Below are 27,205 nucleotides of genomic sequence, written 5' to 3'. Positions count from 1 at the left end.
TGTTCTCAAACGGACCACCGGGTCGTACGCCGGGCCCCTCGCGAAGCGGCGTCATCAACCTGCAAATGTTGGACTCGTCAAATACCAAATGATTTTCTATGCTTAACACTAGCTATTGTGGCTCAATGGTTTGCGCATATGCAATGCGGATGTGACGAGGCAAGACGATGGAGCAAGCTTAGTCGAGATTAACCGTGTTTGAAATCCCCCTTCGGCAGATCGGTGTATCCACTGCGTCCGTCCTGATTTAGTATGTATGTGCTCGTCTTGATACACTGCATACCTTCCGTTGACCCCTATCGAGGACCTATTAATAGACCACAACCGCGTCGTGCAGCAGATTGTCGGCTGCAGTCGACAGACGTCATCAGCCGAGTCAGTCGAGACTGACTCAGCCTGACAAGGAAAGGTCAGATCCTATTACCGAAGTGTATGCATTGGGTCACAATTTATGGCGAGTTGGACACAGTTTATGGCGAGTTGGACAGATTAGGACGAATTGGCTCAATTTTGCGGGGGCTGATATCTGCGCTATCATCGTATCGTGGGTATGTTGTATTGTGCTGTCCAAGACAGACAGAGTGCACGGAATACGTCTCTGTTTACTAATTGATGAGTGCAGCCAGTATACCCAATTGCCTACACAAATTCTATGCCACTCACACTCGACCTTACGAGGAAAACGTCTCCTCTACCTGCAAGCATCAGTCAGCGAACGCCACCCGAGGCCACGCCAACTTACAAACTACCGACCGACCTCCATCGACGTAGCCAACACGACGCCTCGGCGTTAACGGACCCGAGGTCAGCGCACGATCAGGTTTGACGCTATGGGTAAGTTCCACTCCACGTTCTGGTTAGCCGTACCAACCGACGCTTGTTCACAGGTGTAGCCGCGTTCTACGGCAAGAGCACCGACAGGGCTGGCAGCGCAAGCCTTCGAACTGCTGACCTGCGCGACGGACCGCGGCGCTACGGACTGGGATGCCGTGGCCCATATTTGGGAGCAACACGTACCGCGATCACCGCGCACCTCCCAAGAGACTGTAGACTTACGGCACTTGGCTGCGGCGCTTCATGTGCTTCTGCAGGTGAATCAACGCTTGGTGAGTGGTTCGCGGCGATCGGGAGGCGCTCAAAGGCGTTCCTCGCAACCGCGACGCGCTTAGTCTGAGCGGGTCCAGGTCCACAGCCAGAGGCCGCTTCACTGGCAGGAGGTCTCTTGTTGAAGGTTCTCCTCGCAGACGGGCTGGATCGACCTGTACTACCGGCACCGCGTCGACCCAGACACCCATAACGAAGCTACATGCATCACTTGTTTTCTCACGACGTTTTTTCCCGATGATTCTCGACCAGTCCAGTGGGTTGGCGACGTTGCGTTCATGCGAGAGAACGGTACAATCCGTTCGGGGTTCAGCCCTTTCGGAGACCGTGCAGTCTAGGTCCGTTGACGCTGCTCGCGAACTCGGGCGTAGGATGGGCGCCTATTCACCTCTTGGCCTGGGTGAATCAATGCTGCCCAGAAAGCCTGGGACACCTACTGACAGCGATATCTTTTGATCAGGGATGATCACCGGCAGGTGAGCTCAAAAAGTCGCTATATAATAACGCATCCTCACCTGCGGATAGACTCATCGTTCAACATTCAAGGGCCGACTTCGACCCGATGCTCCAGCAAGTTATGCCTCGGTTTCTCAGACCGGAACTCCAGCAAGAACTTCGAGTTGGTCGCCGTGTGTGGCGCCGTCGCGGCGAAGTGCGGAGCAACCAGCGATCAAATCGCACTAGCGTGGATCTTAGCGTGCGCATCCTGACTTCGTACCCATCGCTCCGTGGTCCGTCTGGAGGAGACCGCGAAGGCCGCAGAGATTCGTCTCGGTCAGGTAGGACGTCCGCGCACTAAGCAGTGTTGTGACAACCGCCGACATACAGGCCGCGCGCTATCCCGTGGCACATGAGCGAATGTATAACCGGCATTTTATCCGTATGGAGCAGTGGGAGAAGAACACGCGCTCAAATCCTGACTTCATCCGGTCGCGCGGAATGAAGACATATCTATTGTGACGCGTGTTGCGTGGGCTCTGACATGTGCGCAGATATTCCCCTTGTGGCCGTTCACATGTGTTGCAAAAAACTTGCTCGTCCGTATGTAATGGTATCGCACGCTCTATGACAGCTCTGTCTTCCGATCCTCGCTGTTCGGCCTGTTGACAGGAATCCGTGGCGGCCGCCCGTCGGAGCAACATTCACAGTGCGCACTTACCCGATACGAAGCCTCAGGCTGGAGGCGACATACGGTGAAGGCTAAGCTTGATTGAAGAACAGTGTGTGTTTACCACTTCGCGAAGTACATGACGGGGATCTTCCAAGGGGGTTGCATACGGACAGAGGAAAACGCCGGATGCTGACATGCTACGCTATACCTGTTACGGCAACCATCTATTGTCCCTGCTGCAAGGCGTTCGACTGTCAGTTGGCGGCTACGCTAGACGGGTTACCGTCAGCATGAGGAGGCCCGTGCATCCTCCTGGCATCCTCCGAACCACACGTGGATTAAAGGCCGGACAGAGTGGCACTTAATGAAAAGTGCACTTTCGCGCAAGGGGCGGCAGATCGGCAGATCGGGTACACAATGCCTAGGGGGGAGGGTGGGTGGTCGGTCCCCGGAGGGGCGGTATCGAAATTTCCTACAAAAGCGGTGAAAAAAGCGGCAACCCTCCCCTATGAGGCAGGTGAGGTCAGGTGCCGAGTCGGACCGAGGTCTGCCGAGGGTTCAGATCGCATCGCACTACACCGCTAGCGGCAATCGAGTCCGTGTTCGAGCCCGCTACGTTGCTCCTATCCATAGAGTGCGGGTACGCACACGTCTCGCGACTCAATGAATATATTTCACTCGCTAAACTCGACCGCATTCAATTGCATCCGACCGTTCAGAGTGAGGCTGGCCACAGTGCGACCGCGCCTACTATGGCTGAAACCAAGCCACACCGGCCCCACAGCACTAGTCTACAATAGGTAGTGAGCCACAAACCGCAGCACGGCGTTGAGACGTCGTGGCCACGGTGCGGGCCACGACGTCTCTGTACTCTGCATCAACTGTCGAGCTACTACTATGGCGAACTTGGATTCACTCGAGACCGCCTCATTGGACTCACATATCCGTGTCATTCGAGCTATTCAATTTACCTCGCAAGACCTCAGGCCTCTATTACCAACCACGCAGCAGAAAGTCCCGGGAACGACGATCAATGTATACGGCGCCTTCCTGCAGGACTATACAACCTCTGAAAACCCCGACTTCTGTGTATTCTCTTCATGGATACCTGCAATCGTCGGCGGAACGCAGCGCGAAGGACCTTCGGCGGGTACGTTCGAGGGCCATATGCAAGCTGCAGTACGTTTTCAGTGTCATCACACAAACATCAATAATTGAAAGGCATACAGGGCGGCAAGGAAACCATACGTGCAAGAGGGCGATGGGCTGTCCCAATGTGCAGTGGAGTGCCCTCACACTGGGTGCTCGGTTCTGTAGACTTCGGTCAACAGTCTGCTGTCATCTACGACAGTATGCCAGACTCAGATTCAGTCTCATGGGCTAAACCAGTGAGTAGGGCCTCGCTTGTGCACTGAAAGTGACTGACACCGTACCTGCAGCTACTGTTCACGGTCGTGAATAGAATACTTCAATACATCAACCGTGCGACGTTCCTGTCAGTCGACGACACTTGGAGCTTTCGTGTCATTTCCCCGCCGATGCGGCGCCAGCAATCGGACGGATGGTCTTGCGGAGTCTTCGTCCTATTAGCTCTGCACGACTTCGTTCATCAGGACTCTTCATACCAACAAGGGCAAGAGATCTTACTTATCTCGAAGCAGAGAGCTCTTGAGAGCCTCATGCAATTGCCGTATGTTGTCGCACCTATGAGACTGAGTGCTTCACTCACAATGTTGCTGATAGCATTCTCGAGCATCAGAACACTCACCGTCAACGCGGCCGAACTTCAGCAGCCGTCCTTTGTGGGTCTGAGTGGGAGGAACTCGAAGCAGGTAGTACCATCGTGGCGGATTTGTCCGCTACCAGGCGAGACTCTCCTTTCGGAAATGACTCCGACCGTTCCGCGTCGCTTCGGGTTGCTGGAGCTGCCAGTGATGGCGAGAGTATGCTTACTACCCCAGAGACTTCTGAAGTTGCCGAACCCATGGTCACACGTTCTCTGTCTCCTCGAGAGCTTGAAGATGCAGACACACTGTTCAAAACGGACAAGGGATATGTGGTTGCTGAGTCGTCGGCACCTGCTGATCCCAACTCAATACCAAGCCTGGAAAGTTCAAATGCGAGCACACCAGCTTCCGACGTACCACAGCTACCAGGAGAAGAAGAAACCGGTCCTGATGGTGTGTACTGGGAACATCCAGTACCTGGAAAGTCGAACAGTACGTGGACCCGCTACAAGCGGTGTACCCTCTGCAAGACTGCGGTCAATCTAGGACATGGCACCACACTTCACGCCTACAACGCGCATCTGAACAGCGCTTCGTGTCGTGCTACTGCCGCGAAGCAGGAGAAGCAACACGCTCAACGCAGTCTGTTAGACATGTTTCAACGTCCGACCAAAACAAAGCAAGACGTTCCTACCGGGTCCGGGTCCACATCCGTTCAGCATACACCACAACCGAGCTTGAGGGCCACTGCGACATCCGGCGAATCGAGTCATGCTGCTCAGGCCAGGCCTGATGACTCGGAGTGCGAGATTGCGGCGATGTACAGAGAACGTACTATCTGTCCTGGGAGCCGTCTTCAGTGGCCGTCGCCTATCGAGAGGATGTATCCCTTTCACTTACATGCCTTCAATCACCTGCCATACATGCTGGAATACTGGGACCACCAGAACGGAACGGTCTACATCCGCAGTCGATCTTGCCACCGCGTCCCAAAAGCTTCCGGACAGCCATGCACGGAGTGCGCAAGCTTGAACGAAAGTTCAGTTGTTGCGAATATGCGCGAGCGCGCCAAGGAGGCCATTCCGACGAAACTGAACTGGCGGTATTACAACTTCGATCAGCTGGCAGATGCAATGGACCGGAAGAACGAGCAACAAAACGAGATGAAGCTGCAGGTATGTGACTTGATGATAGTACTTAGCTTCACTTCGATGTTGTCTGACCTCTCTTGTCTTTGTTAGAATCTGAATCTCGTACGTCAGTACGAGAGAACAACGGTCCGCTTGTCCGACTATGAACGTTTTAAGGCACTGATTGCCAGCGGGGACGTCGAGGGCACAGACCGCCTTGTCCGTGTCGCCATCAAGAACCATCGCAGCATCTCAGAGATATGCAACCGCATGATCCGTGCGACACTGGGACTGTACAACGTCAAGAGCTTCACACGGAAGCACTATGACCTCATGCGTCTGACTGGCGCTCTCGGTGGACCCAAGCTGCAGTTTGCAGTGGCCGATGCCCTTCAGCTCCCAGGAATCTCAACGACACGTGCACACTCACTAGTGCTGCTCATTGAGGCATGCCTCGGCTTCCCCATCCTTGCCGAGTTCTTGCACAATCTCGGGGCTCTCGACAGTGCAGGTGTCTTGTGGGAAAGCAGTTCCAATGGGTCTCGTCAACGGCGACGTGGGTTCCAGATAATGGTCGACGAGCTTGCCCTCGAAGAGCGACCACGTTATGACAGTCGGCGTGATGCAGTCCTCGGAATGGCTCGTGAGACATCACATGAAGTCGATCTCAGTGTTCTCACCTTGGAGAACCTAGAAGCTGCAGCCGATGCGCTCGAAGACGGGTCTATGGCTGTTGCAAAGGAAGCGACTATGATGGGCCTTGCCGCATTTGGACACGATGACTACACTGTGTTCCCCATCATGATATCTGGGACGAACAAAACTGAGCGCGACGTCAAGCAAGCCGAATGGATTAAACTTGCCATTGATGCTTGGGAAAACGGGAAGCCCGCGCCGGACTCGAAGCAGACGTACGAGGAGCGCTACGGTGAACTCTGGTGTGTAGGTTCTGATGGTGACGCCACACGCCGCAGGGCTCTTCATCGTGTCTTGATGGCCGAGAGACTGTCTGCAAACACTATGAGCGCACTGTACCGGCTCCTCTCGCCCCTTCACCGTATGAACCTGCAATGCGGAAGTAAAGGGCGCACGATGACAATAGACTATAAACATAAGTTTAAGAGTGAGTGCTTCCCATCTCGTATCACTCGGTGATAGCTGAACTGACCGTCACCACGTCACCATGCTAGACTTTGCGACCCTTCTCCGTGGCGCTGCAGGTGTCCTCGTTGCAGACTACCATGTAACGCCAACACTACTCAGGCAGAAATTCACGGCTGTCCTGGGATACAAGGACTCGAAGCTTACCTCGCTCTTCGATCACAAAGATCACCAAAATGTTCCGGTCGCTGTTGCGTTGCTCCAATCGCTCAAGAGCCTTGCGAAAGCAGACAACTTTGCCAGAGAAGCTGAGAATCGTCCGCTCGTTTTGCTTGGGATGTTTGCGGGCTACCTTGTCGAACCATTCATAACACCAACCTTGTCATTGTCAGAACAATTGACGAAGCTCTCAGCAGCTGCGCACTTACTCTGCCTGCTCTATCGGCGTAACCGGACTGCGTTCTGCCCCGGGCAGTGGTACTATGATGTCCAGACTTTCATCAAGAATATATTCTGGACGACGGCCAGGATGAAGCTCCTTTGTCCTGGAGATCGCTACTACATAACTCAAGATGGCACCGATCGTCTCGAGGGGAACTTTGGGACATACCGGGACATGTACAGCTCACACAATGTCGATATTCTCCAGCTGTCACAGCGTGCTGCAACTGCGGCTGACATCTGCCAGATCTTCGCACAGCATCCGTCCTGGAACCGAGGACATCGCCGCCTACGTCTTGAAGGTGCCGAGGGTGTGGACCACACAAACCCGAAGTCATGGAAGGGCGATGTACGGGTGGAGCTAGTTAGCCTGCAAACCGTATGGAACACTGGTCTGCGGGAGGTTATGAAGTTGTTGAACCAAACAAAAATTGACCTAGGACAATTGCCGGATGATATTGATCTCCTCCGGCCGTTCGGGAAGGACTACGTTGGACTCAACGAAGATTTTGACTTGGATGCTCCAGCTCTCCATGCTGGAAACCTGGAACACCCTAGTGACGAACCGTCAGGACCCAAGCCACACGACCTCCCGCATGCAAATGAGGATACCTGTCGCGTCGAGCTTGATGACTTGCTCCCGGAAGTTGGTGACCGCGACCTAGACACAGCTCGCAAATGCGACAAGCAGTGGCTCAATGTCGACGGTGTTGATGTTCACAAGTCCGCGGCCGTCCGTTACTTCCTCGCCACCATTGATGGGCGCAAATCGTCAGACCGACTGGCTCGAGTGCAAGGTGTCAAGAAGATACGTACATTCTCGCGCGCACCACCACCTCCCGAAGATGACTCCGACTCCATCGTTGGTGATCGCTTTGTCATGGGCGAGTTTGTCGCTACCTTCATCCGTATCCGGAATACAGCTGCGCTGGCGATCCTCCGTGTCAGCGACCTGAAGATGGCTAATGGTACATCGGTGGAGTCTGTAGCGATGCGCGAGATCAGCAACCCGACGACAAACATTCACTTTGTAGGACAAGTGCTCACCTTGACTCAAGAGGACGCGAGTACTTGGATCTGGACGGGCGAGTTTGAATCCTTCAATGCCATCGATGGCGGCGATGCTGCAAACACGTCGGCGTCAAGAAAGTCGACCCTTATTGAGCTATCTGCTCAGGTCACTCAGGCGGTCAAGGCCACCTTAGCACCGCAACTATCCGATCCGACGTGCTTCGTTTGGAAATTCAAGTCTGGCTCACTTTCCTCGCTCACGGAATTAATGTGGGCTCGTGTCAAGGAGAACCAACACTTGATACCAGTGCGGACACCTACCCCAACTTTCCCATTGCGCGCATCCGGTGGCGGTGAGTATATCTTCACGAGCGAAGAAGGGACAGCGGCCCTAGAGATGGGGCCACAACAAGGATGTGCCAATTGCTTCTGCTGCGACGCAGAGGTCAGTCTGAAGAAGATGCGAGACCACATTGGTACGCACATACTCGCGAAGATGCTCTCACTACCGGATCCGAGCCCAAAGAAGCTCAAAATGCAGGTGAGCAATCATCGAAATCTCTACCATTGAAGTCTTGCTCAATGTGCCATTATGTGATTCATGAAGGTCGGCAAATCACCATGCGGCTTCTGCGGCCGGACAGGAACCTGCAAAATAGGTCTCCGAAAAACGAGGAATGCTCTTCGAGCCGAGTCAGACTGTCGCCTCTTCAGTCAGTTCAACATCGCCTCGGCAGCGGTCTCAACCAAATCGGGTCCAAGCACAAATCGCCCTGTGATATGCAAGATCTGTGAAGCGAACCGCCCGCCACAGCGGGGCAATAATATTGACGACGACATCGTATTCTGGTCATACAATATGCAGGAACACTTAGCAGCAAAGCACCCGGATGCTCCGATTTCTGCCAAAGACGACATCTCGGACTCCGTGTCACGCAATGAACGCATCTACTGTGGACTGGAAAAAGGTAAGCCCGACGCGAAAGAGAAAGGCGACTCGGAGGCGAAGGAGACGGCTGGGAAGGAGACGGCGGGGAAGGAGACGGCGGGGCAGTCCAGTGGGAAGGGGAAAGGGAAGAAACGAATTGCAGAGCCGGCAGACGTGAGGCCAAAGAAGAAGGGGAGGAAAGAGTAGTGTAGTCGTGTCCGCGGCCGCCGGCGAGCTCAGAGGTTTGCGGTTGCAGCTTTTTTGACGAATATATGCACTTTTTTCTGCGAAATGGGGGTAGGGGGGGTGGTCTCGAGCTTTCGGCGACTTTTACAAATAAAAATTACCGGGGGTGGGGGGGTGGTGGGGCCTGGATGGCGGATTTCCTGAAAAACCTGGCATTGTGTACGAAAATTAAATACCTGCCGCCCCTTGCTTTCGCGGGATTATAATTTTGGACGCTCTGGGTCTAGCCAAGCGGTTAGCCGATATCATTGCGGAAAATTTGACGCCGATCGAATCACATGCAGCCAGAGGCCACACCGCACCGCAATGTCTCGCCACACACGCGATGACTTGAGGGAGGGTAGTGCGATACACCTTGAAGAGCGGAAGTCTGGAGGGACGTTGACTGGCGGTGGCAGCAGGCAGAAGAAGGCAGTGTGGCGTCGGGTGGGCGCAGGCCCGTGGGACGGATCTGTCCGAGGCCGGGGAGGGCCGATAAACGGCCGAGAATGGCAAGTATCGACTGCAGGGGCGGGCGCCTATGTGATGCATGGACGGGGGGCGGAAGTAAATCGAGCGGTTCTGATGAACAGCGGTGCGCCTTCTGCCGGTGTCTGCGGCCGCATCAGCCACTGCGACGAATCAGGGTCCCTTCGGGAATCCCTTTTCAACGCGCAGGACATGATCCGGTATATAGCCATTTCAGCGTCCCGTCGTCCCCACCCTCTCCTGGTCCCTGTCAGATATCAAATCAGCCCTGCCAGCTATGAACGGAGTGGTACGTGCCTCTCTCCTACCTTCTGAACTGCGCATGACGTGGCGACGTGCAGGACGCATCCTCGAGCACAGCTGAGCTCAAGATTCACTTCATCGTGGTCGGAGCAGGTACGCGCCGCGAGCATTCCTGGAATGAACGCGGTCTCATGTCTTGACACACGCGCGTGCAGGCGTCGCTGGCCTCGCAGCTGCTTTCGCTCTTACGCGCGTTGGGCATCGCGTGACGGTTCTGGAGAAGGGCGATGGCAACTCGAACGTGAGTGGTCCGCCAGAGGACGTATGTGATAGACTTACCGTGTTCGCAACAGCGGGGTCCTGGCGGCGTTCGTATACCGCCCAACATGTCCAAAGTGCTCTTCCACTGGGGCTTGAAGGACATAATGAAGGAGGTCGGCTTGACGTCGCACCCTCTCCTCTTCTCGCAATGTGAGCTGCCGTCCTTAGCTGCTATCCGGTTGATCTGATCCTAAGCTGTGAAATCAGACCATACGGGGCAGCTCCTTGGTGTGCAACAATGGGACGACGAACTGCTTAGAGAGACTCGGGGAGAGTTCATGCTCATGACGGTGCGTTTCGCGAGATCTGACCTCATCCAACGGTGCTGACTAGCTGCTATGTAGCATGGCGACCTATGTCAGATGCTCCACGAAGCAGCGGCGTCGCAAGGCGCCGAGATTCGGTACAACGCGCAAGTGGTCGATATCGAGCCTGAAGATGGCGCAGTGAAGCTGGCGTCCGGGGAGGTCGTGCGAGCAGACCTCATCATCGGCGCTGATGGCGAGCGGGGCATGTGTCGACGCATGGTACTTGGACGTGAAGAACGCATCCAGCCTTCCGGGATGGCCTTGTTTGAGTGCGTTCGTCCTCATTCGGCGTATTATGTGTGTGCTGACTCCGGTGATGCCTGAAGTGCACAATTTGGCTCCGAAACTGCAACAAAAGACATGTCGCCGGAAGAGAAGCGGCTATTAGAAAAAGTGCAAGGGGTTAGTCTTGTGTCCCGCTTGTGTGACTGAAGCCAGACCTCTTTCGCGTATAGAATCCTGTATATTGCGCCATGGGGAACGGTTGCGGTTCCACGGGATACCCCATTGTAAGTGCGTTATATTGTTCTGGTGCACAGTCGTGCAACTGACACAGGTTCAGCAACAAGGCCGTGAAATCGCCTTCCACCATTTCTTCAGAGGAGACTTCCCGGTGGAGGGTAGCTACAGCGACCCACCAACGGCGAAGGCGGAGCTCATCAGCCTCCTGCCCACCGAGATAGACCCGAAGTGAGCGTTCTCGTAGGCTGAAACTGCGTGTGGCGATGGACTGATGTAGCTCGAGTTTGTATCACTGCGTGCATGGTGCCGATCGTGTCACCCGTGTGGCCATCAACGTCTACGAAAACCTCGAAGACTGGGTGCACGAGAGTGGGCGGCTACTCGTCATAGGGCAGGCAGCTCACCCCATCGCGGTAAGCATGTGCGCGAACGCATCATGCTGCACGCGCTGATCATCATGCAATGTAGTCCGGTAGTATTCAGGTCACTGCGATGGCCATCGAAGATGCCGCAGTCCTGGGAAAGCTGTATCACCACCTGACTATCCCCGAACAAGCGTCCGAGTTCCTCTACGCATTCCACGATCTCCGGAGGCAGCGCTGTCAAGATGTACTCGAGGGCGAAGTGTCCATGGTCAGTTTGATCACCATGGAGCACGGCCCCGAGCAGGAGAAGCGGGACAACGGGATGCGAGCGAAGTACCGCGCCGGGAAGAACGTCCTCGAGGGCGACGACACGGGCGGCGGCGAGGGCGAACAGTGGGTCACCATCCGCACGATCTTCGGCTACGACTGCGAGGACGAGGCCGACAACTGGTGGTTCCAGTGGGGCCTGCTGCGCGCGCGCGCAAACAGCGATGGCCAGAACCGTCAGTCCCAGATGGGCGTATTCAGCTGGGCCAACATGGGCATCCAGTCTGTGAACGAGACGACGACATGAGCGCGAGGCTGCGCTGCCACGACTCGCTAACGCCTCTGACTGCACATGCATATACGGGATACATGCATCTATGGGATCTATGCTGCCATCGTCTTCGTCGTCATCGCTATCGTTAGTACAATGCTATCATCTGGAGTTGGATTTGGATTCAGCAACACTTCCTCGCATAACTGCATCGCTGTTATTAATACCCTGCAATTAGATCTGGAATGGAGTACACTCTGCTATGTTCACGCCCTGTGGCACCGTTTGACTTCGCGGAAGTAATCAGGCACTCCGCATACGTGGATCGCGTCGATGAAGGCACGACGTGCGATCCACGCGCAACTCAATGCGATCACAGCGCACGAAGCTTCGGGGATTGACCCGGGTCTGTAGTGGCAATGTGCAGGGGCACAACCCTGAGTGGCGTGGAATGTTGTACGGCATGAGCAGACTGGGATGATACTGGTGACCTGCCGCGAAGCGACGCACGGACTCGCTTGCGTCCACAACCTGGCGACCGCCTCCGCTAAATTAGCGATCGACCAGATCCTCGATCCTGGCTCGACAGCACCGGGCTGGCACGACGACGGGCGGACGACCTTCCCGCGAGCCCGAAAGTCGTGGTGCGAAGAACTCGGGAACTCATCACACCAGTGCCGGCATCGCGCCTGCTTGTGTCCGACTTTCCCGGGATTCCCAGCGGCCACCTAAATTCCGGAGGCCCATCGCATTGGATACCTACGCCTATCCGGCACATCGTTGAGAAAGGATGTCGCAGAACGTCTCGTGTAGCAATATGCACGTAGCGAGGCAGGGAAAAGTAGGTCGGGAGGCAGCACGCGGACCGTCGTGATTCCGCGCGCCTGATGCGAGGCCTGATGTGAGTGCATCTCGATGGCCGGGCCCATGCCCATGTGGGGCACTCGTCCGCGGCCGTCTCACACCTCATGAGAGATCAGTGAGAGATTCTTCTTCGCTCGAAAGCGAGGGCAATAAAACGCAAAGTTCTGGTACGACTTACCCATTTGAGGTCGACGGAAGACGCCTCGGCGGCCGCCTGCGATCTCCCGTATCAGAGCGTTGGAGTCGGTCGTTAACTCGGCGAGAGCACCACCCATGATGAGAGGCGGTCGATATGAAGGAGGAGGCGAAGCGTTATTTAGGCAGGCAACGGAGACTAGCGACGCAGCGACGTTTTGCCCAAATCGGGCTACTACCGTCACGCAGATCGGGATCTGGCCCCTTCGGCGTTTGCCCTGGCATCATCGCATGTGCCGACTGCCGTACACCCGCTCAATCTCCGAGCCTACCGACTTGATATGGACCCATAATCACCGGTAGCGCTCCTCATGTAAGTACTACTGTACCATTTCGACCTCAAGTTCAGTCACAGGTCGCACCCCCTCTGAACTAGGGTTTAGTTCAATGTCACAGGTCACAAGCCGTTCCGGGAGCGCTTTTCTATCCTTCTCGGCGCTTCCGGCGCCCTACGGGCGCCAAATTACCGTTATGGTAATGTCACGGTTCACAGGCCTATGAACTAGGGATTCGTTAGTTCATTGGTCACAGGTCACACCCCGTGAACTAGAGGTCGAACGGTACAGTAGTACTCGTGCTCCGTTCTCAGATCTACATGTGCTCATTGTCTTGTATACGCTAAGACCCGGATACTTTCCCAGTCACGTATCCCACCCACTGGCACTCAAGCCTCAGGCACTCACCGGAACTCCGGCCGGTACCGGTGTGCAATAGTTCTGGAATCCGTGCACAGCAGTGTTCTCTAGTATCACTACGAACGCATCAAGTGCACGCCATTCCTCTCACACTCAGTCACTGGCATTGCTCATCAGGCTGTCGTCTTCCTTGCATGACGAACGTCTTGGCTTGGGAGCTACAATATACTTATCACAAGCCCAGGTAGTACCGACCGGTCTGCGAACTAAACGCAGAACGCAACACTGCCCAACGATCGCCCCGCTGCGTTGCTCGTCACGGCAGACTCGTGGGTCGTGACAGACGGGAGCCTGAGAGTGCAACATCGGATGTCCATGTGAACGCAGTCATTGCTGGATCTACCCCACATCTTACTATCAGGCCCGTTTCACATACCCACGCGATGACTTGACCCCCTTTCCACTATCGGGGACACCCGCGGGTCTGTCTCGGAGTCGCGACTACGACAAGCGCGACGAATGTCCAGCCGAGTTAACAGGGTACAATTGTTTTAAGATCACGTCTCCGCACATCAATACATACATATACGCCCACATACCTGTACAACGCATCTCCATCACTTCTCGTCCTCCATCCACCTTCTTCGCACTTCGCCTTCGTCCCTCGACACACGCCCGGGCCCTCCCACGCTCAATCAAGCTCCACTCCGACACGCAGCACAGCCGTCCAGGAACGATGTTCGTGGAAGAGCCCTAGAAGAAAAAAGAAAGAACAGACCAGCCCGTTCAGACAAACGTCGCGAGAGCGGTGGGCGAGTCGATACTCTTCTTGTACCCGTGCCCAAAGTGGCGCCTGCCCTCGCCCCGCGCCTTCTGCAGCACGCGCGCCATCGCGTCCAGACCTGACAACACGCACAGCCGATCAGCACACCGATCTCAACACGCCGCACACCGGAGCAAGGTACGCATATGGGAGAGCGAGACGGAGGGACACCCACCCTTGTCCAGGTCCTCAAGCGGCGGCCCGAACGACAGCCGCACAAGTGGTGGCACGGCGAGTTGAACAGGTTCCTCCGTGGGATGGGTTGATATCGAAGAAGATCCCCGGGATCACGATCGTCTTCTCCTTGAGGAGCTCCTCGAAGAACGTCAGCCCGTTGTTGATCGGCGCGGGCAGGCTCTCGAGGTCGAGCCACACGTAGAACGTCGCGTGCGGCGGCACGCGCACCTTGAACCCGATCGCCTTCAGCCGCGCGAGGACGTGGTCGCGCTTGTGCTTGAAGTGCTTCTGGAGCGAGAGCTTCTCCTGCTTGACGCGCTCCGGGTCGAGCAGGGGGATCGCGGCGAGCTGGAGCGGGTGGTTCGCCCCGCCGTCGAGGAAGGAGCCGGACTGGGAGAGCGCGGTGACGAGGTTCTTGGGCCCGACGACCCAGCAGACGCGCCAGCCTGGGAGACGCCAGTTCTACGTACGCTTGCATCAGCTGACGTCCTTACTGCGTCGGATCGAGCTTACCTTCGTCAGACCGTCGATGATGACGATGGGGTCCTAAGGGAGAGCCATGTTTAGACTACACTGTAGACGATCACGGGTACGTCCGCTTACCTGGTTCACATCATCGATGAATTCAGCGCTGGACACGGACTTGCCGAAGTCCTCTTCTTTTTCCGGGTAGAGGTACCACGAGTAGAACTGCCGGTCACACCCATCAAATACAACTCGTTGACCCAGACACCTCCCACGCACCTCGTCCAGAATAACCGTCGTGCTGCTCTCGCGCGCGAGAGCGACGAGGTCATTCAGCTCGCCATCACGAATGACCTGCCCGGTCGGGTTGCGCGGGTTCGAGGCGATGAGGACCTGGATGCCCTGACTCCTGATATCCTTGCGTGTCTGATCGATGTTCAAGTGGTAATTTTCTTCCTCTTCCAAGCTGCAACAATCTAAGAACGCTAGATACAGGGCGCACAATGGTGGCTCACGTGGTAGGGACGGGCACGAGCCTTCTGAACGCACCCAGGACCTGGTCATACGCAGTGTAGTCGGGGACTTGGTACGACTGCAGATCGCGTCAGACAAGCAACGACAGTACTAAGCAGCGCGCTCACCGTATAGACATCACCAATGACCGCAGCGACACGCGACAAGCCCGCGCGCCCACCGGGGACGATGCACACGTTCTCGTACGTGTACTGGCTGGCCTTCCCCTGGCGGTACGTATGGTTGTACAGGTTCGCCACCGCCTCGCGGAGCCCTGTCAACGCACGTCAGCATCACGTCACTTGCACCCAGCAGACTCAGTCTCAGCCCGAAGAGGACGACACGCACCCTTCACACCCGTGGTGGGCGCGTACTCGAGTGAGTCGAAGGTGAGCTCGACGTTCGACGGCCGCGGCGGCGCGCCGGGGATGTCGCCCGTCTCGGGCGCGCCCTGGCCGAGGTTGGACCACTCGTGCGAGGAGGCGTAGTTGAACCCGTTGGCCATCGCACGGTCGGAGCAGTAGATGACGCCCGTGCTGCCCGGATGCAGGATACCAGGCACGGTCTCTTCATCCTGTTAGACACGCGTCAGCAAGGGTCTGACAGGACGCCATGTTCGTTGCAGGGTACGCAGTTCATCACGTTCTCAGTGCAGCGCTCGTAGGGAGCGAGGGCTGGAGTAACGCGATTTCTCAATGTAATTCCGCAGCGCAACAAAAACACCGAGGATGACCCTCCTACAGCACATCCGCAGTCGCGCACAACGGATGCGCTGTAGGCCTCGAGTTCCAGCACATAACATGCGCGGCGACGGTGTCTAGTGAGATGCTGCACTAGTGAGTCGCCCGAAGAGAGCAACACGCGCCCAGCTAAGCTGGCTTGCGGTACCTGGTGGGCGCCGCGCTAGTGCCCGCGAGGCCGTCTGCGCGTTCGGCGCCCAACAGACGCTCTCAGTCGATGTCACCGAGCAGCCCATATGAAGAGATGTCCCCTTGATTCAGCAAAACATGAAGAAACGTACCGGGTTGACGGTTTGAGGGAGGAGACCTCTGGCTCCGTGTCCAGCGGACTCACGGAAGATCTACGCGAAAGTATGAGCTGGTATGTCTTTGCGTGCGCAAGAGGGTGCATACCCTGTGAGCCTCGGACTGGCTTTCGTGGTGCATATGCTTCATTTTGTCTTCCTGGAAGGCGGTGTCAGATGTCATCCCGCGCAATGGCGAGGACGACTACGGTTTATCGAGACTGAGGGAGAGCTTGTTGAGGCCGGGGACGGGGATTGAGGCAGCCATGGCGTCGAGCGAGCGGTCTTATAGCAGCGGGGGAAGAGAAGGGAGAAGGGAAGGAGGAAGAGGGAGGCTGGGACGGCATGCTTGCGACGATCAGATTGGTGCACTGCCGGCCTGTGGCATCGGTGGCGCACATCGCGTCCTCGACGCGCGGGCCTAATATAGCTCCGTCACGTGGGTCGCGTCACCAACGTCAACTGCCCCCGCCCGCGCACGCTCCCATTGGCTGTCCGTCCCCGGCACCGCGCTGGCACTCGTCCCGCATCACAGCCTGACCAGCCTCGCCGCCGTCGTGTGTGCGGCTGGGAACTCGCCGGCCTAGACTCTGCTTCGCCATGCACCCAAACGAGGCAGATGTAATGTTGCGCTGGCGTCGTGGTCGACTTCCCTCGGGCAACTTCAGCAGCGCTGATCCGGGAGATGCTGTTGAACGTGCTGCGCACGACCGGCACGGCACTCGTCGCGCCGAATATGCCTTCGAATCGCGGAGATTCGGTGCTGCAGCATGGACAGCACGAAGCGGATTGCGTGTCATGCGGGTGAGAGGAAGTAAGCAACGTGTCTTGGACTCCCCCCTCATTAATCGCGACAGGTACTTGGGAGTTCTTTGGTGGAGGGCCGTGGAGTCGATGGAAGGCAAGCCTTCTGATGATGCGGCGATGGGGGCGACAGGTCCAGGTCCAAAGCTACTTATCAAGGATTCCCTTCGAGTTCAGCAAGTCTCGTAACAGCGCAGACCCGTCAACTCACCGCGTCGCGAGAACATGGCCGTCAAATGACCGCCCCGTCTGCGTGCCGATGAGTTGCACAGACAACGTCACCACAAGTATTCACTCACCGACATCCGCGAGCATGCCGTCGCCGCGACATCCGGGCGCATCGGGGGCGACGCGCCCTGTCCGCCTGCGATCGATCCCTGATCGTTGCGCCCGCGCCCGATCGTCTCCGATCACTTGTGTGCGGCTATGGTTGCGTTTCAGTTTCGTGGTCGTCTGCAGGCCGAGGATGGCGAGCATGGGTCTCTGCCTGCGCCTGAGGACCTGGTCATGATGGTTCGAGGCGAGCTGATAATCAACTTACCGCGGAAAGTACTCTGCCGGAGATATGCGGTACGAAGAACGTCTGCAACATTGTCGAGTTCACCGTGATGCCAAGCCGGACTCACTTCTACCACAGACGCCTTCGCGAAGGATACCGGCAAGGCAGTCCATAATATATATCCCCGAACGAGGCCGCGCGTGGTTTGTGGGTGTAGGTCATGAGCCTGTAGTTGTTGTCACCGGCGCATAATGAAGCCAAGCCACCATTCCAACGTAGCCGAGTACGTATACAGGCGTCCTCAAACGGCTTCAGCTTGACCTTTCCCGGAGCGACTCGCTGCACATAGGAGGCGAGTCATTTAGTCCTGCGTCCATCGTGAGGCTGGCCGGCGCAACTTGCAATGTACCCTTCTGGAAGGATGCCCGTACACCCAAAATGTTGAGCAATACGTACGTCAAGCACCAGTCAGCCAGGAGGTTGCCTCTAACGAAAGCCTGCGAAGGTCCGTCAGTCGCAATTGTTTTGGGAACTTGCGATGCTCAGCACACGAGCCACAAGGCAGCGGCAGCATTCTCTCCGCGAAGCTTTGCCGTTGTCCATGAGTATGCACACGAGATGATGAAGTCAGGAACTCACCCGCATGCCGACGCCCTCGAACCCCTGAGCGGACGCGCGAGGAGCAATGCGCGACTTGTTTGGCGATGTAGGCGGTTCGCGCGAGGAGGAGCTGATGCTAGTGATGTGCCAGTATACAGGAGGGTCGCCAGGTCATGAAGGAGAGTTCGAAAGGACCGGCAAGTGGCGTGCGTGCTGCAGGAGTTTCGCTAGTTTAAACACGGTCACATGACATGTGGCCTTCGAGCGCGACGCGCGTGGCGAGTGCGATTCGAACTATACCGGTTGAACTTCGGTACACTCATTCACTCGCGCTTCAAGTTCTTCGTCGCGGATGCTGGTAGTAGTAAAATGAAATGGGATTACAGGGATGCGCTGAGGAGACCGGTAACAACGAGACTGAAGACAATATGAATAACTAAGACAGACAACGGCACAGCGCGAACGCAAGCGATGTCAGCAATGACAACGAGATACAACAGCACAGTATATAGCGACGAGAGCAGAGAACATGATGGTATAGAGGTCGATCAGTGACGTGCGGTGATCCGGTGTCTCCTCAACGATCGTGGCGGTTCGAAGAGAAGCTAGCACGATACATAAGTCACCACGTCTTGCGCAAGGAGGTCGACAATGAAGACTCACACTTTGTTGCATACCGGACACTTGAGCTCCGCTATCTCTGGGAGCGGTATGTTCTTCCTTGTCATCTCGCGGCGGTGCCCAACGCTGCCCGTGTGTCGGGACCGCGTCTTGGGCTCGTCAAGTATCGTCTCGTTACAAATTTGGCAATGCCACTAGTGCGAGCTGTTCAACGTCGCAGCTCATCAGAGAGGAGCAAGACATACCTGCTTCTTCGGTGCCCTCCGCGTTGGCCGCACCAGCTCGTTCTCCTTGACCTTCGTACAGTACCACTACTCCGCACTTTTCGCGGCGCCTTAGCCTCTTTCTTTGCGCTCTTCGCACCCTTTCCCCCGGATTGGTGTTCGACAAGGGCTTGCGTCGCGTGCCGCGGTTTCCGGTCGCTTGTGGGGCTGGTGGATTGGAAGACCAGGTGCAGCTGCGAGGCGGCGGGAACGTCGCAATGGCGGAGCAGGTACTGGCTCTTCCTCTTTCGCAGGTTCCTCGGGCTCCACGTCGCTTGCCTCTACCTCCGATCCCTCCTCCTGTTCATCAGGCTGGTAGTCGTCCATCTGCATGTACTCTCCGGCTTCTTCCTCTTCCTCCCGGGCAAGGTCGACGGCCCCGAATTCTTCCGCCTGCTCTTGAAGTTGAAGGTGCCTTCCCCGAGAAGAAGTCTCGGGTCAATGGTAGCTTGGGCAACCTCATTGTAGCGCCGCAATGCATCTTCGTTGATGGCGTCCGGCGCCGGGTCGTATCCCGCATCGAGGAGATATGTTGGCGCGGGCGCCGGATAAAACCAACTTGAAGAGGCTGGCATTGTGATGTAAGACGGGTCGGGAGAGGCAGGCGACGGCGGGTGGAATGTGATGCGTGGTAAGACGGCGGTCAAAGTTCGTGTTCGCGGGATAGGGGCAACGTCGTATAAATGGCAAATGCGCTCGCACCAAAAAGGCTAGCAGCATGCGCCGTGGACCTCGCTAAGGGACGGCTGGGCCCTGAAACATAACCAAGGACCCCATGCTCCGGGAGGCCACCATGGATAGGCCAGGTAAGGTAAGTCACCGCAACCAGGGATTATTCTGGAAGGCGGACTGATGCCGGGGGGCTCCGATTTGCTGGGAGGTGGATCAGATAGCGACGCACAATGCAAGGGCGAAGGGGAAATGAACTGCGAATGGGAACAATTAGACGCCAAGAATGGCTTTGTCCCCAAATTATTTAGGGGCTTCGAAGTGCCACGAGTTTGAGGTGCGCGCCCTTCAAGCTTCCAGCAGTGCCTCCATACAACAACGACACACCTTACCACCGCAAAAAATCTGCGCTGTCGACGAGCCTACGGGGCTGAGTGCAGACAGAGTTGGACTCGGATCTCTTCCCCTGCAGCTGCAGAGTGCTATCCGGAGTTGACACATGGTTCCTGATCGGAGCTACCCGCTTGATCTCGTGTGCGATGTATATTTCATCGGAATCTCGGGCCTCGGCAATCTGCAGGTCGACCCAAGCTTGTGCGCGACGCCGCGAATCCGCCGGCGACCTATTAGCAGCATCTTAAACGCAAGCTCGCGAACTTCGTGGTGGTCCTGCAGATGCTCCCAGCCCGTCGCATGACAACAGCCAGAGATGTAAAGCCTTTTATCTCTGGCGAGTCATGGAGGCCCAGGTGCATGAGGCTGGAGGAAGGTCAGCGGCGGCGAGAGGCCCTGTTCCAACAATAGCGCCCGGCAACGAGGGAGGCACTGCGACACGATGACAAGAATTACCATATCGGGGATAGTTCAGATTGCTTCCGCGCCACTCCGGATGCTTCCTGGAGTCTGTCCGAATTTGGCAGGCTGATCTTAGGAACGCCCTCGTTCCACTCCCCGCCTCGTGTGATCATCCGCAGTCCCCGCTGATTCCTCAGCTCACAAGTTTCCGTCGCCATTATATCGCAGCACTCTGTGTGTGGCGAGGCAGGGCAGGGATGCTCACAGTTGGTCTATCGTGGGTCATTGCACTGCCAGCAGTCGTAGTGCGACTTTCCGGTCAAATTTCAAGTAGGGCACAATTGTCTACTCCTGGGGCAGAAAACGGCGCGTCCCTTCAATCTATCACCAAGTAGATGTCTCATGAATCCATGGATGCATCAAAGCTTGACCACTCGACGCGACGTCAGAAGGCTTGGGCCACTATCATGGACAGGGGTATAAACATCGACTTCTCAAATTCCCTCAGAACCTCAATCGTGATCTGTACCACGCGACGGACTAGAAATCGACCCTGCAAGGCGCAGTGTCGCCGCCATGGAAACGATATCCTTTCAAAGCGTTGTAAGCGCGGCTTTGCTTGGTTGGATCTCATGCCTGTCGGCTAATCGCGTGTTCCTGAAGAATAGCATGGATAGTCAGACGCCACTTTCTCTCAGCTCAGCACCCATGACGCAGGGCTTCTTTCTCGACGTTCATCGACTACGCCGGCGCTGCCAGGCTGATCACCTGGTTTATAGCCAACCCTGTCCCTGATGTGGGATAGCCATTAAAGATTGTACATTGTTCCGGATCCCCGCTTCGTTATACGCAACCCGCCGTCACCCCTCAAAGCTCTCTATTGATCTGCTTCAATCACCGTGATACCCGACACGTAGTCCCTATCACTATGTCTACCCACTGCTTCGCAACCTTCTACGACACCAACGCCTTCCCCGGAGGGAACGTGCCCTTCGACTTCAATCCGGCGACTTCACATTCGGCTACGCGCTTCATACCGATGCTCCGCTTCCAACAGTGTCTAGCATGGCACAGACAACCGCGAATCCTGCGATCTTTCCGTCCCAGAGAACGCACGACTCTGGGGTGTATGCAGAGCCATGGAGCAGCTTCGTGCCCTTTTCTACGAATAACGCCTTCGATGTCGCCAATGCCGCAGACCCAGGCCCGAGCAGTGACACCATCTATGGCGGGAATCAACACATCGTCTTTCCCGCACCAGATTCCGAATCCACAAAGCTCGCAGAGGGCCAGCATTCGGGCACCATCTGGACGGATGTCGGCTCTGCTTCAACGAGGGCGACCTCAAGCACAAGTTCCTGGCGGCCACAATTGGACCCGCTCATATGGTCTGAGTCCTTTGTGGAGGATGAAAAACGGCGGGTTCGTTTCTTTTGAGTCCCCTGTGCATTTCCCCCGCTGACTGGATGAAATTGGCAGCGCACCTGCAAACTGTGCGACAAAACGCTGAATGATGAACCAGGCATTCGTACAAGACATGTACGGAGCCGAAGACACCAGATGCACCTGTCCGCCGAGAAACGCGGCAATCTGACGCTGAAATGTGACCGTTGTGGCCTGGTGTGCGTCTGATTCCCTATCCGTCGGCGACTCAACGACGCTGATACGAATCGCTGTATACTAGCTTCACCAGCAACAGGGGTTACTCTCTCAAACGACATAAAGAGAGAACATGCAAGGGAACGGTCTCATCTCAGTGATGCGAGGACCTTTCTCAATGTTGTCCATGATCATGACGTCCGAGTCTTTTTGTTTTGTCGTTCTGCCACCGGTCTGATTGCTATGTACGCTCCGCGTGTTGTCCAGCTGCTGTCACATTGTTGTCCATAGCTTTACGGTTGTATTTATTATTCACTATTCATCGTCGACGGGAGGGCCTTGCGGCAAGGGCAACAATCGAGCAAGAGAGACCCAGAGACGAAGCGCATCGTCGCGATCTGCTGCTCCGTTCGACTCGGAATGACACTGATTGGACCGCGTCAGTGCTACACGTGACCGCTCACCCTCTCCCGCGTACCGCCATGTCCGTGGCCTCGCCGACGGTTCTCCCTCGTAGTGCGCTCTTCCCTACCCTCCTCCCGAGACCACCACAGCCGCATCCGACACCCCTGCAGAAGTATGGAAGACCAGGCCGACTCAACAGCCGGAGGAATCTGCAGCAGGAAATGGAAGACTTGAGCGACGAGGAGGACGAGCTCGACGACCTGGTATGTACACGCGTCTGCTCAGTCCCACTCCGTTTGCTCAGGGGTTCCGCGTAGGAAACAGATATTAGGAACAGAGGATTCAATTTCCTCGTCCCGATCGGACGCACGTTCACCCAACACGAGGAAAAGAACGACGCGAGTGTAAGCCACGACATTGTCGAAACCCCGGGCCCTCACGTATCAGAGAACCGTCGACAGGGAGGAGAAGCTTCGAGCGGCTCAGAAGATTCTGAACATACAGAAGAGGATGATGCGTCCGCAATGGACGACGAGAATGACTCCGAGGCGGAGGAAGACCTAGATGCCGACATGGAAGACATGGACGAAGGAAACATAACCGGCGAGACCGTAGAGACTAACGAGGATATTCCAGAGATCTCAGACGAAGAGAGTGATGATGAAGACTATGAGACCGATGATTAGCAGAGGCTGCCTTACGGTGAGTCTTATCGAATCTTCGTGACATCGACTAACCCGGTCGCTGGACCCCTACCAAGGTGTCTTCACCCCCTGGCTAGTGCCCTCCCGGCCAACTGATTCACGTCAGGAGATAGCCAGGGTGATGGGGTGTCCTCAAATGCGACGCAGTTCTCATTACCTATTAAAGGTCACCAAGTTCTGCGCATGGACTATCTCGTCGACAACAATGTCTGAGCGAGACAAGGAGGGAGACGAAGGTCCCAGGATATATCAAGCACAGGTAGTAATACATGTCTTCCTTACTATGCATCAAATGAAGGGTCAAATGGACCAAAGGCCTTCTTGAACGCTTCAGCATCCGCTTTGTCTTGCTCTTCCGACTGCAAGCATGTCTTCCAGTCGAACCGTTCTTGCATGCCCAATAGGGAGACCAGCACTTGTCTGTTCATCGCAGCCGTTAGATCGCACAACACCTAACCATAGCGTCATTTACTCACCTTCCAAACTGCACGCTGAACGGCACATTATCCCTGAGCAGATGCACCATCTTCCGCCCATCAGGCAGGTCGACGCGGAAGTAACTCCCGCGCCCGCCCTCGCAGCTCCGGAGCGCCTCCTCCGCGTCCGCCTCGAACTCAATGCCGTGCCGGCGGCCCTCGTCGACGAACGTCGTCTCGACTTTCTCTTTGACCTTGTTCGGGACAGGCACGACCTGCACATGGGCGTGGCCACCTTTGGCGGTGAGCCGGCCGACCTCAAAGGACACGACTGCGGCGCTGTGTTTAGCATAAAATGCGCGTAATGCGTCTTTATACCTGAGGTACTGAATCAAACCATGTCGTTCGGAAGGAGGCTTGAGGAACGTACCGATCTGTTTCCCTCACGATGGGAGGTGCAAGGTCAGGAGGTATCGAGGAGTATGTTGGATAGTGGGTGATCGGCACGATGAGGACGTGCCGCCTCCAGGTACCCTCGGTGCATTCGCGTGTCGTCCGCGGTATGTGTGGGTATGATCTGGCCCTTTGGTAGAGTGACGTAGCACTCCGTGCCAATCGAGACAATGAGATGCTTCCTGTAGAAATGCCATCAGTTGTTTTTCACAAACACGAACGAATGCAACGCACGCGAGATTCGGGTTCGACAAGCAGAACCAACATTCGTCGGCTGTAGACATCGATGAGCCGATGCACACGCAGGGAATGGCTCGTGAGCAACGTACGGGCGATCTCTTTCGGAGGCCCTCGTCCACGACCGCCACCCCGACCACCACTAGGTTGGTTCGCCTCAGGGCAATCTTGGATGTAATGATTTTCGCTGCCACAGGCCCTGCAGACATAGCCTTCCTTGGGCTTACGTCCACCAGTATCGCCAACGGCGTTCTTGACGGGGCAGTCTCGCACGAAGTGGCCCGACTATGAAGTGCATCTAACATTAGTCTTACTTTCAGATTGAGAGGACAAGTTACGAACCTCGTTGCAAATTTGCAGATGTAGCCGTCTTTTGGCTTTGCTCGGTCCGGGCAGTCTGATATAAAATGCTAGAGCGCCACATCCATAAGACAAAGGCAGCCCAGATCATTCTGCACTCACATCCGGTGACTCACAGATCTTGCATTTGTAGCCCGTCGGAGGTTTCCCCGGCTCTCCATCTGCAGACAAAGTTGTCAGTGAGACTACGGATCATGAGCAATGACCGACTCACCGGTACGGCTCCGCTTTCCTGGCTTCTTGACGTCTCCCCATCGGTAGTTCGCCCCTTCGTCCGACTCGAGCGGTCGCTTAGGTGGCCGGGCGGTCTCTTCCGTAAACGGATTCTGTGTAGCATTTGCTGGTCGCGGCAGCGGTGGACTATCCGGGCTGACAGGCGCTATACTGAATGCATAGAACCACTGTCGTGGCGCTCAGTGCCTATTGAGCCCAAGAGGAGGCATTAGAGGCTCACCCGCTGCTTCTTGCCCTCCGTAGGCGGACCTCCGAACGCGCCCAGACTCACGAAGCGCGAGATACGTCCGTTGTCCTCGCCCCACACGAAGGGTTCACGCTCCCAGAACTTCGGCGGGCTACCTCCGCCAGCCGCGAAGTGGTAGCGGGGTTTTGTCCTCCGTACGATCTCAGCGACAGGATCGATGCCGATGGACGAAAGCGCGGGGTCAGGAAGAGGGGCGTTGGAAGCATGGGTGACGGATGACGGCCACGCATTGCTGATGAAGATATCGACGAGTTGCGAGGTCGCCGCGTTGGCCTTGATAGCTGCGAGAGAGGTGTAGTTCTGTTGGCTACCAGGTTTTGAGGTGGTGAGTGTGTTGGAAAGTAGCCTCTCTACCGTTTGTGACATGAAGTACGGCGACATGAACCCCTGCAATGATGGCGTTTCAGCGACGACCAGACAACAGGACGGTCGAATCTTACATGTGCTGCTTCGGACGCAGTGTATAGGTTCGAGTCGCATATGCCCCCGAGGCAGGCAATGCGCAGCCCTTTTGGCGTCATAATCACTCCCGACTTGTCTATCATGACAAACGTTCAATGAACCTCGCAGCAGTGAAAGACACGGACAGTGCGTACGAAGTAGGTTTACGCCATGTGTAAGTGTGCTTCCAGTCTTTGCGAACTTCTCAATCACAGGTGCAGGCAGCGGGTGTTCGCCTTGCATGATATAGCACTCGACGGGGACTGCAGCACGCGACCCTGCTGTGAGCAGAACAGACAAGTCGGACAAACGCAGCGTACGCGACCTTCCAGTTTTCCCTCCAGAAGCAAGACCACCTCATCATCATCCCCGTATGCTTCACCCTCGTCCTTCGGAGGACCGAAGAAGTCGCCCACGCAGAGCAGCAGGTCAAACTTGCCGTGCTTCGCGTCCAGGGCCTTCACTTTGGTGAAGAGCTCGCGTATCGAACCTGCTGGCGATCCTACTGTAAGGCTGCATATCTCATGAGTTCAGTCATTATTTGAGCAGATCATTACCAGCTTACATCTTCATTGAAGCCATGGCAGAGTCGTGTTATCCCAGCGAATTTAGGATGAGTGTCGCGAATGAATGTGGCTGAAGGACAGTGAACGACTCGCCGCACCGCGGTGACCTCACGCATACTAGGCGCCTTACTGCTCGATCTAGCTCGGTTCGATTCGAACATGTGAAGGAAAGATCGGGATCGAATCGAGATTCGAGCATGAACTCGCGGAGCACCGACATAGACCCTTCTCCTTGCTCTCACCATCAGCGTGCGACATGCTGCTCTTGCTCATACGCAGAAAAAGAACTGGATTGCACAGGGTGTGACTGGCTTGCTTGCCCTGCGAACCCCGAGCGAAGGCGACGTGATGCAGTGTCGACTCGAATTGAATAGTGAACGCTCAACGTGGAGACCTACTACCAGGCTGGGTTGCTTTCTCTATCAATGGACGGATATTTCACTCTCAATATGGACGTCATTGTGTTTCAATGTAAGTGCCGAATCTATCCGCTTGTTCACTGCCATTGCACGTCGAATCCGATTGATACAAGTGACTTGTCTGTCTTTAGACATATGGGATCACGGTCTGCGAGTCACTGTGCCCACCCGACGTATATGCGCATTGCGAATCGACTGGTAACCTTGCTAAATTATGAGTGAGCCGATTTATTTCATATTCAAGTCTCTGGATGAAGCATTCATGCAGAGGAAACCTCCCGTAGTCGCACGAACGCCATGACGCCCGTGAACTCTCATGCACACTATCGTGCGCATTGTGACCTTCAAAAACATACATACAGTGCTATGGGATAGCATGATTGGCTAGGGTGGATTTCTCACCTGATTCTCTGCGGACTGCGGCGCTCTTGGGGGGTGATGATTAATGCAGACGCACAACGAAGAAAGTGCGCAGATGACACGGCGATATCTCAGAGTCTCGCTGTTTCTTCTTGACTATGAGGTATTCTTCTAAGCCTCTCTACCGCGGTATGTCTTTCAACTGCGATCGCCTGGCAGTGGCACTGCAGGCGCACCCCCTGGTAATATGCAGACCGGGGCAGCATACACTCCGTCCATCACAAACAGACTGCGAGCAAGTCGACTTGTTCAG

The 27,205-nt window shown here is 55.9% G+C and overlaps 10 protein-coding genes across 10 annotated transcripts; 8 read left to right on the top strand and 2 right to left on the bottom strand.

Annotated features, from left to right (window-relative positions):
• Window positions 1-438: 438 nt before the first annotated feature.
• On the top strand, window positions 439-1,167 carry B0H18DRAFT_1001709 (uncharacterized protein). The gene has a single exon (XM_048028316.1). It carries the CDS (start codon window positions 653-655, stop codon window positions 824-826), a length of 174 nt encoding a protein of 57 aa, XP_047894617.1. The 5' UTR covers window positions 439-652; the 3' UTR covers window positions 827-1,167.
• A 1,754-nt stretch (window positions 1,168-2,921) lies between these two features.
• B0H18DRAFT_265021 (uncharacterized protein) lies at window positions 2,922-4,788 on the top strand. The gene is made up of 3 exons (XM_048037333.1): window positions 2,922-3,394; window positions 3,445-3,603; window positions 3,655-4,788. The coding sequence occupies exons 1-3, from the start codon at window positions 3,113-3,115 to the stop codon at window positions 4,486-4,488; spliced, it is 1,275 nt and encodes a 424-aa protein (XP_047894616.1). The 5' UTR covers window positions 2,922-3,112; the 3' UTR covers window positions 4,489-4,788.
• Window positions 4,789-5,192: 404 nt separating this feature from the next.
• Window positions 5,193-6,714, top strand: B0H18DRAFT_857228 (uncharacterized protein; the record flags this gene model as incomplete). Its single annotated transcript, XM_048039670.1, has 2 exons — window positions 5,193-6,195; window positions 6,263-6,714. Coding segments are annotated over 2 exons (1,455 nt in total), but the record flags the coding sequence as incomplete, so codon positions are not given.
• Window positions 6,715-7,605: 891 nt separating this feature from the next.
• B0H18DRAFT_875034 (uncharacterized protein) lies at window positions 7,606-8,760 on the top strand (the record flags this gene model as incomplete). The annotated part of the gene is made up of 2 exons (XM_048040389.1): window positions 7,606-8,166; window positions 8,233-8,760. 2 exons carry the CDS (start codon window positions 7,606-7,608, stop codon window positions 8,758-8,760), a joined length of 1,089 nt encoding a protein of 362 aa, XP_047894614.1.
• Window positions 8,761-9,412: 652 nt separating this feature from the next.
• B0H18DRAFT_264787 (FAD/NAD-P-binding domain-containing protein) lies at window positions 9,413-11,655 on the top strand. Its single transcript, XM_048037332.1, has 11 exons — window positions 9,413-9,556; window positions 9,609-9,663; window positions 9,726-9,811; window positions 9,864-9,981; window positions 10,039-10,121; window positions 10,176-10,408; window positions 10,466-10,532; window positions 10,595-10,648; window positions 10,696-10,829; window positions 10,879-11,014; window positions 11,070-11,655. The coding sequence occupies exons 1-11, from the start codon at window positions 9,545-9,547 to the stop codon at window positions 11,538-11,540; spliced, it is 1,449 nt and encodes a 482-aa protein (XP_047894613.1). The 5' UTR covers window positions 9,413-9,544; the 3' UTR covers window positions 11,541-11,655.
• Window positions 11,656-13,721: 2,066 nt separating this feature from the next.
• On the bottom strand, window positions 13,722-16,685 carry B0H18DRAFT_1001610 (pyridoxal phosphate-dependent transferase). Its single transcript, XM_048028315.1, has 11 exons — window positions 16,423-16,685; window positions 16,310-16,356; window positions 16,198-16,257; window positions 15,525-15,750; window positions 15,305-15,450; window positions 15,179-15,255; window positions 14,943-15,129; window positions 14,802-14,888; window positions 14,712-14,744; window positions 14,264-14,660; window positions 13,722-14,100 (listed from the first exon to the last, which is right to left on the bottom strand). The coding sequence occupies exons 1-11, from the start codon at window positions 16,466-16,468 to the stop codon at window positions 13,985-13,987; spliced, it is 1,422 nt and encodes a 473-aa protein (XP_047894612.1). The 5' UTR covers window positions 16,469-16,685; the 3' UTR covers window positions 13,722-13,984.
• Window position 16,686: 1 nt separating this feature from the next.
• Window positions 16,687-17,693, top strand: B0H18DRAFT_264696 (uncharacterized protein). The gene is made up of 3 exons (XM_048037331.1): window positions 16,687-17,004; window positions 17,058-17,585; window positions 17,642-17,693. Exons 1-2 carry the CDS (start codon window positions 16,971-16,973, stop codon window positions 17,513-17,515), a joined length of 492 nt encoding a protein of 163 aa, XP_047894611.1. The 5' UTR covers window positions 16,687-16,970; the 3' UTR covers window positions 17,516-17,585; window positions 17,642-17,693.
• A 3,823-nt stretch (window positions 17,694-21,516) lies between these two features.
• B0H18DRAFT_1118191 (uncharacterized protein) lies at window positions 21,517-22,058 on the top strand (the record flags this gene model as incomplete). Its single annotated transcript, XM_048033745.1, has 3 exons — window positions 21,517-21,873; window positions 21,931-21,944; window positions 21,974-22,058. 3 exons carry the CDS (start codon window positions 21,517-21,519, stop codon window positions 22,056-22,058), a joined length of 456 nt encoding a protein of 151 aa, XP_047894610.1.
• A 449-nt stretch (window positions 22,059-22,507) lies between these two features.
• B0H18DRAFT_1210433 (uncharacterized protein) lies at window positions 22,508-23,470 on the top strand. Its single transcript, XM_048036367.1, has 2 exons — window positions 22,508-22,718; window positions 22,773-23,470. Exons 1-2 carry the CDS (start codon window positions 22,533-22,535, stop codon window positions 23,139-23,141), a joined length of 555 nt encoding a protein of 184 aa, XP_047894609.1. The 5' UTR covers window positions 22,508-22,532; the 3' UTR covers window positions 23,142-23,470.
• Window positions 23,441-26,371, bottom strand: B0H18DRAFT_1118189 (nuclear protein; the record flags this gene model as incomplete). Its single annotated transcript, XM_048033744.1, has 14 exons — window positions 23,441-23,579; window positions 23,636-23,953; window positions 24,006-24,109; window positions 24,174-24,210; window positions 24,263-24,302; window positions 24,358-24,550; window positions 24,608-24,675; window positions 24,742-24,786; window positions 24,840-25,026; window positions 25,080-25,493; window positions 25,547-25,644; window positions 25,703-25,810; window positions 25,873-26,052; window positions 26,332-26,371. 14 exons carry the CDS (start codon window positions 26,369-26,371, stop codon window positions 23,441-23,443), a joined length of 1,971 nt encoding a protein of 656 aa, XP_047894608.1.
• Between the last annotated feature and the right edge of the window lie 834 nt (window positions 26,372-27,205).

This window comes from Fomitopsis serialis (genome assembly GCF_022376445.1).
Source record: "Fomitopsis serialis strain Sig1Antser10 chromosome Unknown B0H18scaffold_25, whole genome shotgun sequence".
Lineage (NCBI taxonomy): Eukaryota > Fungi > Basidiomycota > Agaricomycetes > Polyporales > Fomitopsidaceae > Fomitopsis > Fomitopsis serialis.
The sequence above is the reverse complement of the archived record's forward strand: the minus strand, read 5'-3'. Positions and strand labels throughout refer to the sequence as shown.